Here is a 16,440-nt window from a genome sequence, read left to right as displayed (position 1 = left end):
ATTGCCAGACCCCAACGTCCCAGTACACTGGCAACATATGAGGACAAATGGCAAAAGTTCATGGATTGGTGTTCACTCTAAGGGTGAAAAACTATTGTTCAGAATGTTATATAATTTAGTACTAGTATCAAACTTGGAAGATCTAGATCTGATTAGATTTTGTGTGTGTTTATTGTGCCGTTCATACACAGGCCATTGAAATGCCTCTGAAACGGTTCTGGCCAATACTGGCATAAAAAGTTATGTGTGGACGCTCCAAAGTGGTTCTGAAGCGTTTCAGATTTGAGACGGTTTAGTCGGCCTGACCTGAGCCGTTGCAGGGATCATAACTCTATCCGCAAATCGCTGTGTGGACGGACCGAGCCGCTTTACAGGCGTTTTAAACGCCCTCACGCGACAGGTATTTGTAACATAAAACAAACAACAACTAACATACAATATTCACTTTCATCATGGCTGCCGAACACAGCTCTACATCTCGTGGAAATAACTGGTAAGACGACAAAATAAGTTTGCTGATCTCAGTCTGGGCAGACGAAAGCATTCAAAGAATGCTAAACGGAATGTGTCGCGATAGCCCAGTGTACAAAAAAATAGCAGAAAAGGCTCTACAGAGAGGTATAAACCGGACAGCAGATCAGTGCCACTGCAAGCTCAAGGCCCTGAAGCTAAAATACAAAGAAGTTGTGGACAGCAACAGACAGAGTAGCAGAGGCAGAATATCAATGCCTTTCTTTGAAGAACTGTCTCAGATCCTCGGTAATCGGCCGTCTGTCAATCCCAGTAGAAACACTAGTAGAATACCTGTTAGCTATGCTAAACATTATTCTGAAAAACAACACATTCGAATTTAACAACGAATTCTACAAACAAACATGTGGGTGCACAATTCACCCGAGATTACCGACATCACGTTTCACGAATTAGAACTGAATATCATATGTGAGCACACAACAAAAATATCACTATGGAGTAGATTCAGAGACGATATTTTCCTAATTTTTATTGGAACAGAACACGAACTCCACGAATTCATAACACTAATTAACAAAATGCATCCTACTTTCAAATTTTCATATGAAAGTTCGTCACACGAAATAACATATCTTGACCTAGTTATTTACAAGGTCAACGATACAACAACGAAAACATACTAGACACTAGAACGCACACAAAATCAACAGATACATTCCAGTTCTTACACAGAAAATCATGTCATCCAAAACCAACCTTCAAGGGCCTGATCAAAGGAGAAACATTAAGGTTCATGAGGACATGTAACAACGAAGAAGACTTTAACAACAAAGTCAAAACATTTAATGAAAAATTACTACAACGGGAATATCCACAACAAGAAATATCAAACATCAATGCTGAAACAAATTACGCAACACGAAGAATGCATTTAAATCATAAACAAACACACAACAACAACACTAATAAAGTGATATTTTCTACCACATATAGTCCACATATCAAAACAAAAAACATCAAACAAGCACTCCTGAAGAACTGGGAAGAAATGGAAGAAGACCAAATGCGAAATAATTTATTCACGATGAAACTGATCATCGCATACACAAGAAATCCAAACATTGGCGACACATTCATAAATGCACAAGTACACAATCTTACAGAAAAGACTGAACAAAATGAAACACAACAAACTGACTCAGATATAAATATTCTAGCCCCCTAAGTTACTGGACGAACAAAGCACTTACAATGATTAAGCCACAAACAGTGATACAAAATCCAAGCAGAGAAAATGTTAAAAAAGCGACTGAGGAAGAAACCACACACTGGTTTCGAAACGCAGCGTCAAAGGATAACACTGTCATTCGACAGCCAGATTACAGCTACGTCTCGCCATGGCTTATATCTACACTAATAGCCAAACACACAAAATCAAACATGAACGCATAGAACGAAAAAATAGTGTAGGCGATGTGTGGAGCCGCTTTCCCTTTATTACAGTTCTGAACGTATCAAACTCAAGGGCTAAATCGGTTAACGATTGCATTTGGTCTGCATTCAGATCATTAAGGCGACGACGACTCTGTCTGGACCGCATATGCAGCAGGTAAAAAAAAATAGAAGACAAGCCAGTATGACGTCGTTCATCTCAGCCATCTTGTTACAATGCCGTATACACCTATTGAACTCGAGAGGGTGCATCAATACGTCTTAAACACCAAAACAATGGCTTAATTTTGTGAGTGTGGACGCAAGCTGACTCAAACTATTAATCCCCTGTGTTTATAAATCACAAATAGTGTTACAGAAGCGTTCAATTTTTACCTGTCTGAACGTAGCATATATGTGTGTGTTGTCTGCCTAATTGAGGGTCATTTACATAATAAGTGAATGTTCATGTGTGTGTTGTCTGCCTAATTGAGGGTCATTTACATAATAAGTGAATGTTCATGTGTGTGTTGTCTGCCTAATTGAGGGTCATTTACATAATAAGTGAATGTTCATTAGATTACATCTCAAGAATTACTTGACCAAATTTGATGTAACTACTCAGGTACCCAAACTGTACTATGTTAAAGTTTGGTAGGGGTGCCTGACAGATTATAAGCTCATTTGCATATTTAATATATTCTATAATTAGGCTGTTTATAGATACTGAACGCACCTCTACTGTATATTAATCATACTTAGATCTAAGTATATTGTACGGTTTATGAGCACAACATTCTAATAATTAGCTCATTTGCATATTTGTGGTATTTCTGTAATTAGGCTATAAATTAAAACTGAGTGGTCTGATTTTGACAGGACTTCTGATATCAATTGATCATACCTAGTTTTCATTGTATTGTAAGTTTAATGAGCTTGACATTTTACTCATTTACATAGTTAATGAATATCTATGATAAGGCCACATATCAAAACTTAATGTATTGTGTTTGATTGGACTTATGAGAGCATTTGTTATACTTTGGTTTATTTATGCTCAAAGTTTGAGTTGAATGTGACATTTCATAATTCGTTATTTGCATACTTGTAAATGATCCATTGTACGTAGGCTAAATATCAAAGCCAAATATTCTAAAGTTGAACAAGTACAACATTGATGAATGTACTATGTTTACCTCAAACATAATAAACATGATAAGAAACAACAAGTTTTGTGTACAGCATACATAAACACAAATGTGTATGAACACTGGCATTTTTTGTTATTTTTGCTTTTAAATTCATACCATGGTTCTAATGCATTCCTTTTGTCACACAATGTCCACCTAAGTCTTCTTTGATTAGGGAATGTTTTTAATTAGCTTGTAATCTGTATAATGGTACTTTTGTCCTTGCAAGTATTGGCCTGCCTTTATATTTTTAACTCATGTGTTCACACATGTGAGCTTATGTAGCACCAATGTCTCTGTTTGTCTGTTTGTCTGGTGAGGCAATATCTCAAGAACAGCTGATAATATGAAATCTGGTACATAGATTCTGGTTAGAAATGGCAAGGACTGAATACCGATAGTTTTTCATTCATGTGCCTTGCGTATTTTATGCTTATTCATACAATGAGTGATTTAAGAAAAAAACAGATATACATTTAGAGTCTCTGAACAAAATTTGATGAGATTGGCTACAAATGTTGATCACACAGGGATATATATATCTGATTCAGCTGTGAAAGATAATTTAATAGACTTGAAGGATGTGACAAAACGTACTGTACATTGAAGATACTGTGATAAAACATTAATGAATTTGCATATTTATAAAACTTTTCAAAATAGGGATTTGTATCTGGAATGACTTGATCAAAGATCTGCAAGACATGCTATAACCCCTGAATTAATTCAGCCAAACCTTTGTCTCTGCATTGTTTCTTTGTTCTAACATATTAATTCTCAAAAAAATTATCTCAGTATTCTGTTTGTCAGTGAGTATGGCTGTGTATGATAAACTCAAATAAGTTTGAGTTAGTAATTGGATCAGTTCAATTATGAATGTTGAACAAGCACCATTTGGTGGAAAAATTGCAGAATAAAGGATTTTTCAGATTTAATATCTTAAAAGATTTATGAAAATAAAAGCAGCAAAATAAGAATGTTCTTGTTTGTATTTTAATTAATTAATGTTATATGTTATATATTCACAATTTACGATAATTTCAGATGACTCGAATCTTAGAAGAGTATTTGGAAGACTACAACCAAGTGAACACAGCCCAGATGAAACTTGTGTTATTTGAAGATGCAACCAGACATGTGTGTCGTATCAGTAGAATTATCAGACAGCCACTGGGTAATGCATTGTTACTAGGTGTTGGTGGAAGTGGGCGGCAAAGTTTAACCAGGCTTGCTACTCACATGTAAGTATCTACAATTTTTGATTTGTTTAACTACCATTGTACTTATTTTATATTGTTGATGTCATATTCTATACTTGTAGTTTGAACACATATCTAAACATTGAACATTTTATCTGTTCTATGTCACTGCTGTGGAAAGTGACTTTTCATCTATTAAACCAGATGTAAAATTAAAGTGACCCAGTTTTTTCCTTTACTTGATTGTTATCTTTGAGAAAATATATGTAGACAGGTCACACTATACTTTGGTTTTAGTTTTATGTTTGCTACCTCTAAGGGTCTGGCAGACATTTATGGTCTATTGGTGCCAATTTGTTCTCATGAATAGGGCCTGTGAGAAAATCTTAGTTTTTGAATGGTATTCCCTGAATTTAAAATGGGGATGGATAGATTGATGAAATATTCTCAGTGTAGAAAGTAAAATCAATGAAGTATTGATATTTTCATTATATTTCTGATCCTGAAATTCTGATCCTGTGTAACTACTGATATGTGCTGATCTATTCCAGGGCTGAGTATGACTGTTTCCAAATCGAGTTGTCCAAAAACTATGGTGTGCCTGAATGGAGGGAAGATCTGAAAACAATTATGTTGAAAGCTGGTCTTGAAAATAAGCCTATCGTATTCTTATTCAGTGATACACAGGTGAGAAATGTAATGTATAAACATACATATGCGTGTATCGTACATTAACCAATCCAAATGTTCATAAAGTCCAAGCAGCAATTTTTAGCTCACATTTGGTTATACCAATGTGAGTTTATCGTATAGGCTGAAGTCGATGGCGTCTGTATGTATGTGTGTATGTATGTATGTACAGTATGTCCGTCAACATCAAAAACACGCAAACCGCTGCACGTTTCAGCTTGGTATTTGGTGGGTGGATGTATCCTGGGCTATAGATGGGATTTTGTTCAAATGAAGTCTGCATTGCCAAAATTATGCAAATGAGCTTACAAAATGTGAAAATGGTCAAGCATTAATAACTCAAGAACCGCTCTTTTGATGCTTTGAAAATTTGTGTGCAAGTACCTTAGGTGAACCTTATACAGTTTTATAAATATTGTGAATGATACTTTAATTTTGTATTTTTGCTGAATTTTTTGGTGATTTTTCTCATTTTCAGTAAAAATTCTTCTTCTCTGAAACCGCCAGCCCAATCGCTCCCAAATTTTGGTTGTCTCTTTGCAAGGGTGTTACTCTTCTAATTTGTTGAAATTATGACAAAATTGGGAAAACTACTTTTTTTAGCAATTTTGTCATTTTTGGTCAAAAAATCTTAAACAGTATTTCCTTTTTAAAACCCCTGGACAGACAGCTTTCATATTTGGTACACAGACGTACAGAGATGACAATAGTTAGATATGTTGAAATTGTCCTGAAATATACAAATTTGTATTTTTAAGACAATATTGTCATTTTTGGTCAAGAAAACTTGTTCTCAAAATTACCTGTTTGATAGCTTTGTAACGTACAAAGTCCCTTGTTTGATAGCTTTGTAATTTGGTATAAAGTCCTGAAAGATGTTATTAGATAAATTTTCTGCTGAAAGTGTTGGGAAACCCCAAAATTTGTATATTTCAGGTAATTTTCTCAGTTTGTGACCTTAAATGACCTACACCAACCCAGGATATGTTGTGAGACAGTTTTGAAGGCTGTGAACATAATTTTGTCATATTTGGTATCAATTTGTAGAAAAATTTGATCCAGAAAACAAAGCTTAGGTGATTTTTTTCATTTTGGACCAATTTTTGCAACTTTTCTATGTAAGACATACAAGAACTGATGAGAAATTTGGATCCAGGATAATTCCAGATGTTGTAATCACCGCCCACAGTGGAAGGCATTTCACTATCTGTTACTACCTTAAGTGCTGTTTACATGAGAATGATAACACTCATGGCATTAATTAAAAAATCTCCAAGGTTTCCTGGTTTAAGGATCCAGAACAAGAAATGGGAGATTTTTTGGTCGATTTTTCAAAAATCTCTGAAAAGCTTCTATGAATATGGTCCTATCCATGAGCTTTGTCAAAATTACGAAATTGTCACACAGTTTTTCGTAAACATTGCTCTGAAAAAAAACATAACAAGTGCACGTGGTAATTGGAGGCTAAAAGCTGCGCGTTTGTAAACATTGTGCAATCATTCGCATAAAATTTACATAATTACTTGTGAGTGACAGGACCCGACTCCGTACTATCCAATTTACATAATGATTTGTTGTCTGATCGGCTTGTTGTGGCCAATTACTTCTTGTACAAACAATGCTTTGTAAGCAAATAAACTTTACCCGATTGAAAGCTTTGTTGTCGAGGGGAACTACAACAGCGATCCACAACAATAAAAACTGCAGGCCGAATCAACGTTCCATTTTGTTACGCTCACTGTTCTATAAGAGTAATATTTCTCGCAATGAAGACAAAGAAGATCGTTCCTTTCAGCGACGAAAAAAGAAGCAGTTACTAAAGGAGAGTGATAAAGGGTCGTACTACGACCAGCCCTCAGAGTGGGTCAGCGATTACTGTGACGACAACTCAGATGACGACATGGATAACGACGGTACGTACATGATGACTCAAGCCAAGTAACGCCTTCATCTTTGCTGCTCATTGAACTTGAGCAAATCAATAATGCAAACAGCAAATTTTCAGTGTGCGGTCGGTGTAAAGAAGGTGGCGTAGTTCTGGAAGAAAATACAAGTGCTCGTCAGGGATGGGGAACCTGCCTGTACCTCAAGTGCACCAATACTAACTGCAATCAACAATCTGAACTCTTTCCGTCATCAAGGAAAGAAAGCTATTTCTTCGATGTAAATAGGAAGTCGGTGATTGCAGCAAGGGGCATTGGGAAAGGAAGGCGAGCACTACGCAAGTTTAGTGGCTACATGGGTTGCCCCCACCCTTGTTTAACACTGCGTATACAGGGCACGTACAGAAAGTATTACAGGTTGCACAACAGTGTCTGGACGAGGAGTTTGAAGATGCCGCCGAGGAAATCCGAATCCTCAAGTCTGAGATGGAGGAAACGAACATTCTATCCAACGATTCTGAGTCGATCAACATAGCTGTATCAGCCGACGGTTCGTGGAGTTCTCGGGGGTTTCTTCTAAAAATGGAGTGGTGTCCACTATTTCGATAGACACCGGTATGTTATACTATTACACATTTATCCCTATGTTTTTAGATTTCTGCGTTTAGTTTGTGGATTACATAATGTAATTTAAAATGTAAGCTTTGCCAGTCGCTCTTCTGCTATATTTTCATAAAACGTGAACGTGGACGGCGCGCCGAATAAACTTATGTCAAGTAAGCCCTAGTTATGAAATTTCAAGAACTAGATTCGTTCCACGAACTCGCATTATATCAATTCATCTGTTAAATAATTCTAACAGCATAAAATTGCGTCTAATTTTCAGGCAAAGTTATTGATGCACATTTCATGTCCAATCACTGCGTTCAATGTGATACACCCGTGGCCACTTTAGTGTTGATTAAGCCTGTCTGGTGCAAGCAGAAATTCTGTTTGTATAAACGAAACAAAGTGGTGGTCGGTGTAATAAATGGAAGGTTCACTATCGGCACCCCACTGTTAGGATTGAGATAACGTTCTAAAATGTCTCGCCTGCCAAATTCAAATCGATCACAACACTGCACTGTAGACACGCTGTAAGTCTGCACTCCGACAATGAACATCAATATACAACGGTCGCGAATATCATACGGCAGCTTGATTGTTCAAAATATAAGACATTGTGGTGGCAATTTGGCATCCAGCGAGGTACCACAAGGAGCTACAAAAAACAAGCAAGCGACCGTTTTAAGATAAGCGTGGAGGGAGCCAGAAAAGTTTGGAAGAGATATACATGTATCAGGACAGGTTCCCTTCAACCGGGATGAGAAAAGTGTCGTTCATATGGTTACACACATGTGAATACATGTACATGTAAAATGCCACCTCGACTGTACTTTACTCTTACCTTTTCTCTCGTACCAAGTGAAATTGGAGTACGTTTATTCACGGTTTGTAGGAAAGAAACATGGATTAGTACAAGTGAATGTTTATTTCGAAAGTTTTGCAGTCAAGACGGGCGATGTCTGTAATTTAATTGCTAACATTTTCTCAGTGGCATTTTCTCAATTCCCGCGTCTGAACAAAGTCTGAACACGACACTTGCGATGCACGCTGTAGTATCGTTGGTATTCATTCAATACAATATTGAAATCGACACAAAATGTGTGATGTTCTGTAACACTGACTGCATTTGAAACACATGAGTTTTACCTGAAACTAAATACTGATAGGGCAAATGCTGTGGTCAACATCATTTGTATACAGTGTATTTTATAATCACTCCGTAATTTCAGGCTAATCGGCGTGTCCATGGGGTACTGATAGTAGGATCATTATCACCACTGATACAGGGTAAAGTAACCGTTTTATCACCCTTCTACAGACTGAATTTCTGCTTGCACTAGACAGGCTTGATCAACACTAAAGTGGCCACGGTGTAATTGGAGCGAACGTAAAGGAAGTCCCGAATATATGGAGTGGTACTTACAACACGAACCAGACTGTCATGCCAACTATGAAGGGTCTGCGAAAGCAATGGAGCCACATGGCGCTCAAACATTATTCGGGCGATCCATCGAAAACATAACTTCAGGTGAGAAACTTTCTAGTCAACTATCCCCATGGTAGTTACGAAACCCAATCGAAACTTGGCCGGGTGACACTTTTGTCGGGTCGGGCATACGCTTGGTCGCCTGTTCAGCTTCCTGTCTCGCGATCGATAATTTATGCAGATACGATCGATAATTTACGCAGGTTCCTTGCAGGGTTTTCTCTCGACAGCGTAATTGTGCAAATTGCACATTTCGAGCCATCGTCTGCCCTGAAAAAAATTACTGACTGCGCGGAAATCACGCACAAACACAACAAGCAAAGGCATCACATATTGTACATAGGGTGTCCCAAGAGCACAGCGAGGCGACATGTGAATTTACTGTTGTTTGTAGTCCTAATACTCCCTCGGAAATTACAAAATATCGCTTGTCATTCAGCTTTGGTGACGTTCATTACGTGGAGTGTACGCATCGAAAAGAACAGCCGACCTAGTTGCCGACAGTCTCCATGGATACTACTGAAATTTGATATTGGCAAAGTTTGAAAGCAGAACTTGAAACACTGTATCATAAATGAATTATGGAAATTCCAGCTTTAGCATTGTGTTGGCACGCTCAGTGATGACGATCTCGACGGCAATGAAACACAATCGTTTGATCAGCGCTCAGGAGGGTACTCCTGATATTATCATACGTTAATGTGCCGCCCAAGTCGAAAACATAAATCCATGTATCATGTATATTCCAAAAATATGACCCATTGTTTGGGATTTCCTCAACAAATTGGGAAATGTTCGCCTTTAATCTTTTGCATGTGAAGGTTTTTCTGAAGCATGGGACATTTGCTTTGTAATTGAACCATGCTTAGGTTTTTTCCACGATGAAAAATCAAACCACGTTTAGGGATATTTTCGTGAAAAATGACTATTCGGCAGCGCATATTTCATGAATTTGAAACCCAAAGTCGGACGAAATCGTGTCCAAGGGATCAAATACGTCGAATTCCGAGTCGGAGAAACCTGTGGCTGACAAATCGTCAGAAGATGGAGAGCAGCCGAGCACATCACAAACTGACAAACATCATGATGTCGATGATTGTTAGCAAGGGTGTGCATGCTATATAGACGACGCAACTGAACTGGTTGACGGTCGTAATGATATCGGGGAAGCACTTCCTAGCAAGGGAAAATCAACATCAACAGTGACTGCCCCTACAAAGCCAAGTCTGCCCCTGACTTTGATGAATTGTGCAAAAAATGCCCCTTTCAATGAACATGCAGAGAAAACACTGGCCTTGTGAAAACTACTTGTCAAGTTCTTTTTTTTATTTATCAAGTTCTTTTTTTAAACATCTCCAGGTACACTACGTTCGTTGGCGATGGGGACAGCAGTGCCTATCATGCGGTCAAAAACATCTATGAGGATGTCGAAATCCAGAAGGAAGAATGTGTAGGACATATACAAAAACGGATGGGTACCAGATTACGGAGATTGGTCGATCAATACAAAGGTACAAAATAGTGTTTTTGGAGGGTCTATAGTCTTCTTATTTGGTTATTTATGACCGTTACACATTTCCATGTTCTCTAAAATGAAGATAGAAAAATCGGTAGGTTGCACATCAAGCTTTCAAAATAGCAAAGCTATTGCGAAACAAACCCTTGTAGATGAGAAAATAATAATAATAATAATTCCTTCTCCAATTTAGGTCAAAAGCTGTCGGACGGGAAAGGTTTGACTGGGCGTGGTCGCTTGACGAGGTCACTGATAAACTCCATCCAAATATTTTATGGCATGGCATTAAGAAACAACAAAGGTAAGCTTACTTTGCAAGTTCATTACAGCAATCATACAAGCAAGGAGTTGTCGTTTTCCTAAGCTAACGACAGACCAAATAGTTATTTTAGTATTGCACATATTGATAGAAGGAACTGAACATGTGTAGTCTGGCTCCTGAGACGATGACCATAAAATTCCAAAGTGTTTTCGCATCTTCTTTATCATTTTCTGTTCGTTGCAGCCCCAAAAAATTGAAAAGGTTCCAGACCTGCCCTAGTGTTCGGAGAAATGTAACAGGAAGACGCTTTGGATGGTGTATTGCTGAAAACAAGCGGAAAATCCACCAATAACAATGCAATGTATATGAATTCTAACATATAATATGATATTGTGTATCATTTTTCCAATCCAATAGCGAATTTAAAATATAGTACTATAATTCAGGTTGAAGATGTGATACTGAATGACGAATTACCGGTACAATGTAAGCTTCCTGGTTAATGATTAAGAATTCCTGTCACTGTTCCTTTTACACAAGTTGCCGACACCCTACCTCCATGCCGATACGTAAGTTTGAAAATACATTTTGTCATTCATTTCGACAGGGAACGCAAAAGCTATGAGTGAAAGCACGAAGGCCATAGTGGCGCACTACAGCAGTACCTATGACAACCCCAAACACGATTTCTGTCCAAAAGGTGGAGATTCTTGGTGTAAATACCAATCTGATCTAGCAACTGGGAAGTGTACTTATCGACCACTAAAGCGACCAATTCCCGACGCCATTGTAGAGTTACTTCAGCCGGAGATAGATGCCCTAGCAGACGAAGCCCTCTTGAAAAATGCAGAGATGTGTCTGACCCAGAATGCCAATGAGTCCCTTCACCATGTTATTTGGGGTTTAGTTCCCAAAGAACAAAACCACGGTCGGTTGAGTTTGGAATTAAGAATTGCGATGGGAATAGCACACTTCAATAGCGGTTTGGAAAAGTTCAACTGCCGACTGTATGATGGGCTGCGACTACCTATCCCAGAAATCAGCCGAAAGATGTGGAAGGAATTAGATGGAGAGCGTATTCGCGACATCGAAGTGAAGTCTTCAAGCCCGGCCAAGAAACGGAGGAAGATCAACAAATACAGGCATCTAGCAAAGATGGATAAATTCGAGTATCAAGAAGGGCCAAGTTACGCATCAGGGCAATTTTCAACAATTACTGAACGTTCATCGACCAGGATGCCCATGTGTTCGGTGTGTATGAAGCCACGAAAAGGCCATCCCCGACGAAAATGTACAGAGGCATAGTCTGTTGTTCACACATATTTGTTCCACCGGTAAATGGGCCACTACAAGAGCCAAAAACGTAGTACAATTTTTTTTTCAATTTGTACTTGCAAAACTCTAACACTTTTAAATTTAAAACGTGAAGATCACTTAGTTATTGATAAACATAATTCTCTGTAAGTCAGTCTGTGTGCACACAGGTGTAAGAACAAAGCAAATGGACAAAGTAACATGTACAATAAGTCTTAAGTTTCAGATCGTCATCAAAGTGTTTTTTTCGTTTTTGTATTTGGAAAAAAACTCACTTATTCAAGGCTTATTATTTCATTCCCTTCAAAATTGCGGTGTCAAAACATTCAGCCTGTTTTAGTTTGGTAGCACTGCGTACAGTTTTTACACCTACAGTCAGACAAAGTGCTCTAGGTGACAACGTATCTTTTTATTTGAATTGTAAATAAATATATTAACACACGAGAAATAAAGTAAACAATTGCAATTGAAATTCGTTAAATCTCTGTCACCTTTCATCTTTAACGTCAGACCTCGGAGAGGGTTGCTTCACACACAGCTGAGCAGAATTCCTGAACAGAAACGACATATGCTTCCTGCAACAACAAAAATGATATAGTTGTATAGTAGCTAAGTACATGGGAAATATAACGATTTTGCACACTATAATGTTGATCGCATTTCAGTTTGATCACGGTGACAATAAGACTGACAAATGTAAAACTTTATACTTACCGGCCATATCTCTCCTTTGATATCCCTTGGTAGTGCTGCACGCACAAAGGACAATACAATAGGTGGCACCGGTAATGTGTACTGACACCTTGGGGGGCCCACTTCCTTTCTCTGTAAAGTAAAAAAAATGTATTTTTGATCTATGTGCCAAGGCTAGCAAGGAAAGATATTTTACAAAGAAGGGCCAAATATATTGAATACCGTCCAACATATGATTTTCATTTCAACTTGCGATTGTGGAAGAAAGCTATTTTGCTCTCGTATGGACGAAAATGATGCTTTGTTCAAATCACACTATTTCCGATATGTTAGTCGCACCCACATATGATGCCAAACTAAATACAAGGAGGTGTGAAAATCGGCCTTTGTTCCTCCATGGTACCCCTCTTTCTATGAAAAAACAAAGAAAAAACCATACTAACGTAAAGAGCATGAGCCCAGGTACAATAACATAGCCATCTGATTTTCCGTTGGCTATGTCCCTTCTTCTTTCGGTCAGATGCTGTCTCTTCTACCCACTCACAGAACTTAGCTCCATCATACCTATAAATGACATCAAAGTGTTTGACAATGAAAAAGAAGCACTTCGAGTCGGAAAGATTGAAAAATGTACATTAGTAGGAATCGGACCTAACGTTTCGGCACCGAGTCGTTTCGGCCTCTCAATTTCCGGTCCCAAGTCGTTTCGGCACCGCAACCCAAGACGTTTCCGCATCCCTGTTTCGATTTTTTTCAAACTAATTAGTAATTGAATGACCCACCATATTCGTAAGCGTAACCTCTGCGTTCTGACCTGTACTTTTATGTACATTTTGTGTGACTTTTGCCGTACTGTTTCGGCACCACTTTCAAACTTTTGTCGTGTCGGCGGCTATAGCTATCGATAAACTTGTACCACAGACTTGAAAGTGATACGAAGACTTTTTTCTTACGGTTTCTAACCACGTTCTCACAAAGATTAAAGCATGTACGTGAATGTTAACACTATACTTTTTTAGTGCTTTGATTTGTAACATTATGCTCTAGCACAAGTTCCCCAAGGTAGCCTAGAGCATGGAGCGGTGCCGAAACGTCTTGAGTCGCGGTGCCGAAACGACTTTGGGCCGGAAATGGAGAGGCCGAAACGTCATGGGCCGAAACGACTTGGTGCCGAAACGTCTAGAATCCATGGCATTCAGCCTGAAATATACGCCATCGCACAGGAACGACTGGAACATGGTTCAGTGTTGATGACAATGCACGTTATTTTCACGCAGCATGCAACGTTTGATCTGGCCTTCCGATTTTCAAGCCCACTGAAGTCTGGCCGTTTACTAGAGTAGTATACGTTCCCTCATTTGAGGGTATAACTGTACACTTCGCATGTGGCTATGATCGATTATGTATAGATCTACGCGGTATTCATGATCTTCCCAAAAAATGACCGTGATTCTGCTTTATGAACACTGGTTCAAATTGAAAAAGAGTTTGCGTGAACCAACTTGGGTCTTGTGGCCGTAAAGACTCAGGTTCAGAAAAAGGGTGAGACGACGAAGTGGTAGGAACGTATTTTCACACAAGCAAAATAGTGCAACACTTCTTACCCAACTTTCTGCATTTCTGTGATTACTGCTTGTCGAGTATCTTCAATGGAACGAGTCGTCGATTTCCTTCCTATTCGTCTTCTGTTCTGTTCCTGACGGCATTTGCTGGCGAGTCGTTTAGATATTTTTGCTGCTGTATTTGAGTTGCTTTTCACCATATTATATGTATTGTTGACTAAGCTAACAGATCGCTTCATTACGGTGAAGTATCAAGCTTCAATCGAAAATAAATTCATGCCGTAATGTTTGTTGGGAGGTGCTTCGGTGAAGATATTTACTTAACAATCATGCAAGCTACACCCGTCACGTGTGCAAGCCATGATGTCACGAGTCCGACTCCATGAAGCCATGCGTTGTTACTTGATTTGTGGAAACAGAAGACGAGCAGCGTGATTGATTTTTATCACAACTGGAAGTTGTGATATAGAGGTGGTTTCAACCGGTGTTTGATGTCGTCCATTTCCGTAAACGACAAAAAGTCAAAAACTGCTGAACAGACTGCATTGATATTTGATACCGATACATAGACTGGTTCCAAGGTTCCAATTCGGAAAAATGGAGCCAAACGGAGCGCCGGTTAGATAGTTTTGGGAAATTTCTAACCCCCCTTTTTATCTAATTGTTTTAGGGGTCTTTCATATATGTAGTTTTGGAATGTACACCAATCCTGCATTGTGGACTGTTTATGAGTTGTTGAACAGAAATGAGGTTTTGATGAATGTTAGAAATATGCAGGATGGCTGATTCGAAGTATAAGAGATTTCTATGGTCTTTTGGGCATCAAAAGCATTAAAAAAAACATATTTCATAGTTTAGATTCTCACTTTTGAGATGTCCCTAGGCATTTGTTAAGTAAACATCCTTGAGTCAATATACAGACTTTGACATTCCAGAGATTAAGTATCCACAACCTCACATGTTACAGTCTTTCACTACAATGGTATGGCCCAAACCCATTGTTATCAATGGAGAGTGTGGACCTGTCTACAGGAAATTGGGGTGAACAGGTTAGACAATGACGTTACAAGTTGTAGGTTAGTTATCAAGGTAGCACCAGCATAGAGTCCTGAGCATCTGTCCATGTGTTCTCACAGCAAATTACAGGGAAAAAATTATTTGAGAAGTTTCTCTCCTTTAAATAGAAGTATATTACAATTTAAACCTGTCATGGATAGATTGCTCTCAAATGATCTGAAACACAGTTATTGCCCATTAGCAACAAATCTGTAGCAAGATTTATGTAAAGTTCATGAACTTACACAAGGTATAAGACAAAAGATGACCATGACTTTGCTACTTTTCAACATTTATTTCAGATTTCCCAGCTTAGTGTATAATTTTGTAATCTTAATTACTGTCAACTTAGCTTTACTAACTTATACCTCATTATTCTTACACTACTGTTATACCTTATAACCACAAAATTTCAAGAGATGCATATATGATTGTCACTTAACAAACAATTTACAAATATGTCTTCTGCTTTTTCTCCATATACATATACATGTCTCTTTCTCATAAAAATGAGCTTAAAATCGCAATGTGAAAAATATCTTTCAGCTATATGTTGCTCATTGACTTCGTGGTCTGTCTAATTCACAGTGAGTGTGGTTGTTAATAAATGCCGATAATACTAGGCGGTCATTATGTCCAAGCGCCATCGGCGGTATTTTTAACATAATGACCATAGGTCATTATCACATCTGGAAGTTGTGATATAGGGTTAGCTTCAACCGGTGGTGGACAGTGTCCATTTTCCGTAAACGACAAAAAGTCAAAAACTGCTGAACAGACTGCATTGATATTTGGTAGAGATATTCAGACTAATTCCAAGGTTCCGATTCTGAAAAATGGAGCCAAACGGAGCAGTGGTTAGATAGTTTTGGGAAATTTCTAACCCCCCTTTAACTAATTGATTTTAGGGGTCTTTCATACATGTAGTTTTGGAATGTACACCAATCCTGATTGTGGACTATTTGATGAGTTGTGGAACAGAAATGAGGTTTTGATGAATGTTACAAATATGCAGGATGGCTGATTCAAAGTATCAGAGATTTTCATGCGCTTTTGGTAATAAAATTGATAAAAAAAC

The 16,440-nt window shown here is 38.2% G+C and overlaps 2 protein-coding genes across 6 annotated transcripts in view; both read left to right on the top strand.

The window, feature by feature from the left end:
- LOC139151247 (dynein axonemal heavy chain 1-like) overlaps nucleotides 1-16,440 on the top strand; it is a 206,762-nt gene that overhangs the window by 109,137 nt on the left and 81,185 nt on the right. For all 5 annotated transcript variants that reach the window (XM_070723939.1, XM_070723931.1, XM_070723923.1 and 2 more), the window contains 2 exons: nucleotides 4,140-4,336; nucleotides 4,846-4,981. In XM_070723939.1, coding sequence (XP_070580040.1) covers nucleotides 4,140-4,336; nucleotides 4,846-4,981 — 333 coding nt within the window. The remainder of the gene's footprint in view (nucleotides 1-4,139; nucleotides 4,337-4,845; nucleotides 4,982-16,440) is intronic.
- Nucleotides 6,885-12,180, top strand: LOC139150951 (uncharacterized). Its single transcript, XM_070723435.1, has 5 exons — nucleotides 6,885-6,897; nucleotides 7,262-7,436; nucleotides 10,319-10,470; nucleotides 10,669-10,776; nucleotides 11,345-12,180. The coding sequence occupies exons 1-5, from the start codon at nucleotides 6,885-6,887 to the stop codon at nucleotides 12,040-12,042; spliced, it is 1,146 nt and encodes a 381-aa protein (XP_070579536.1). The 3' UTR covers nucleotides 12,043-12,180.

Source organism: Ptychodera flava, chromosome 2 (genome assembly GCF_041260155.1).
Source record: "Ptychodera flava strain L36383 chromosome 2, AS_Pfla_20210202, whole genome shotgun sequence".
NCBI classification, from domain to species: Eukaryota; Metazoa; Hemichordata; class Enteropneusta; family Ptychoderidae; genus Ptychodera; species Ptychodera flava.
The sequence above is the reverse complement of the archived record's forward strand: the minus strand, read 5'-3'. Positions and strand labels throughout refer to the sequence as shown.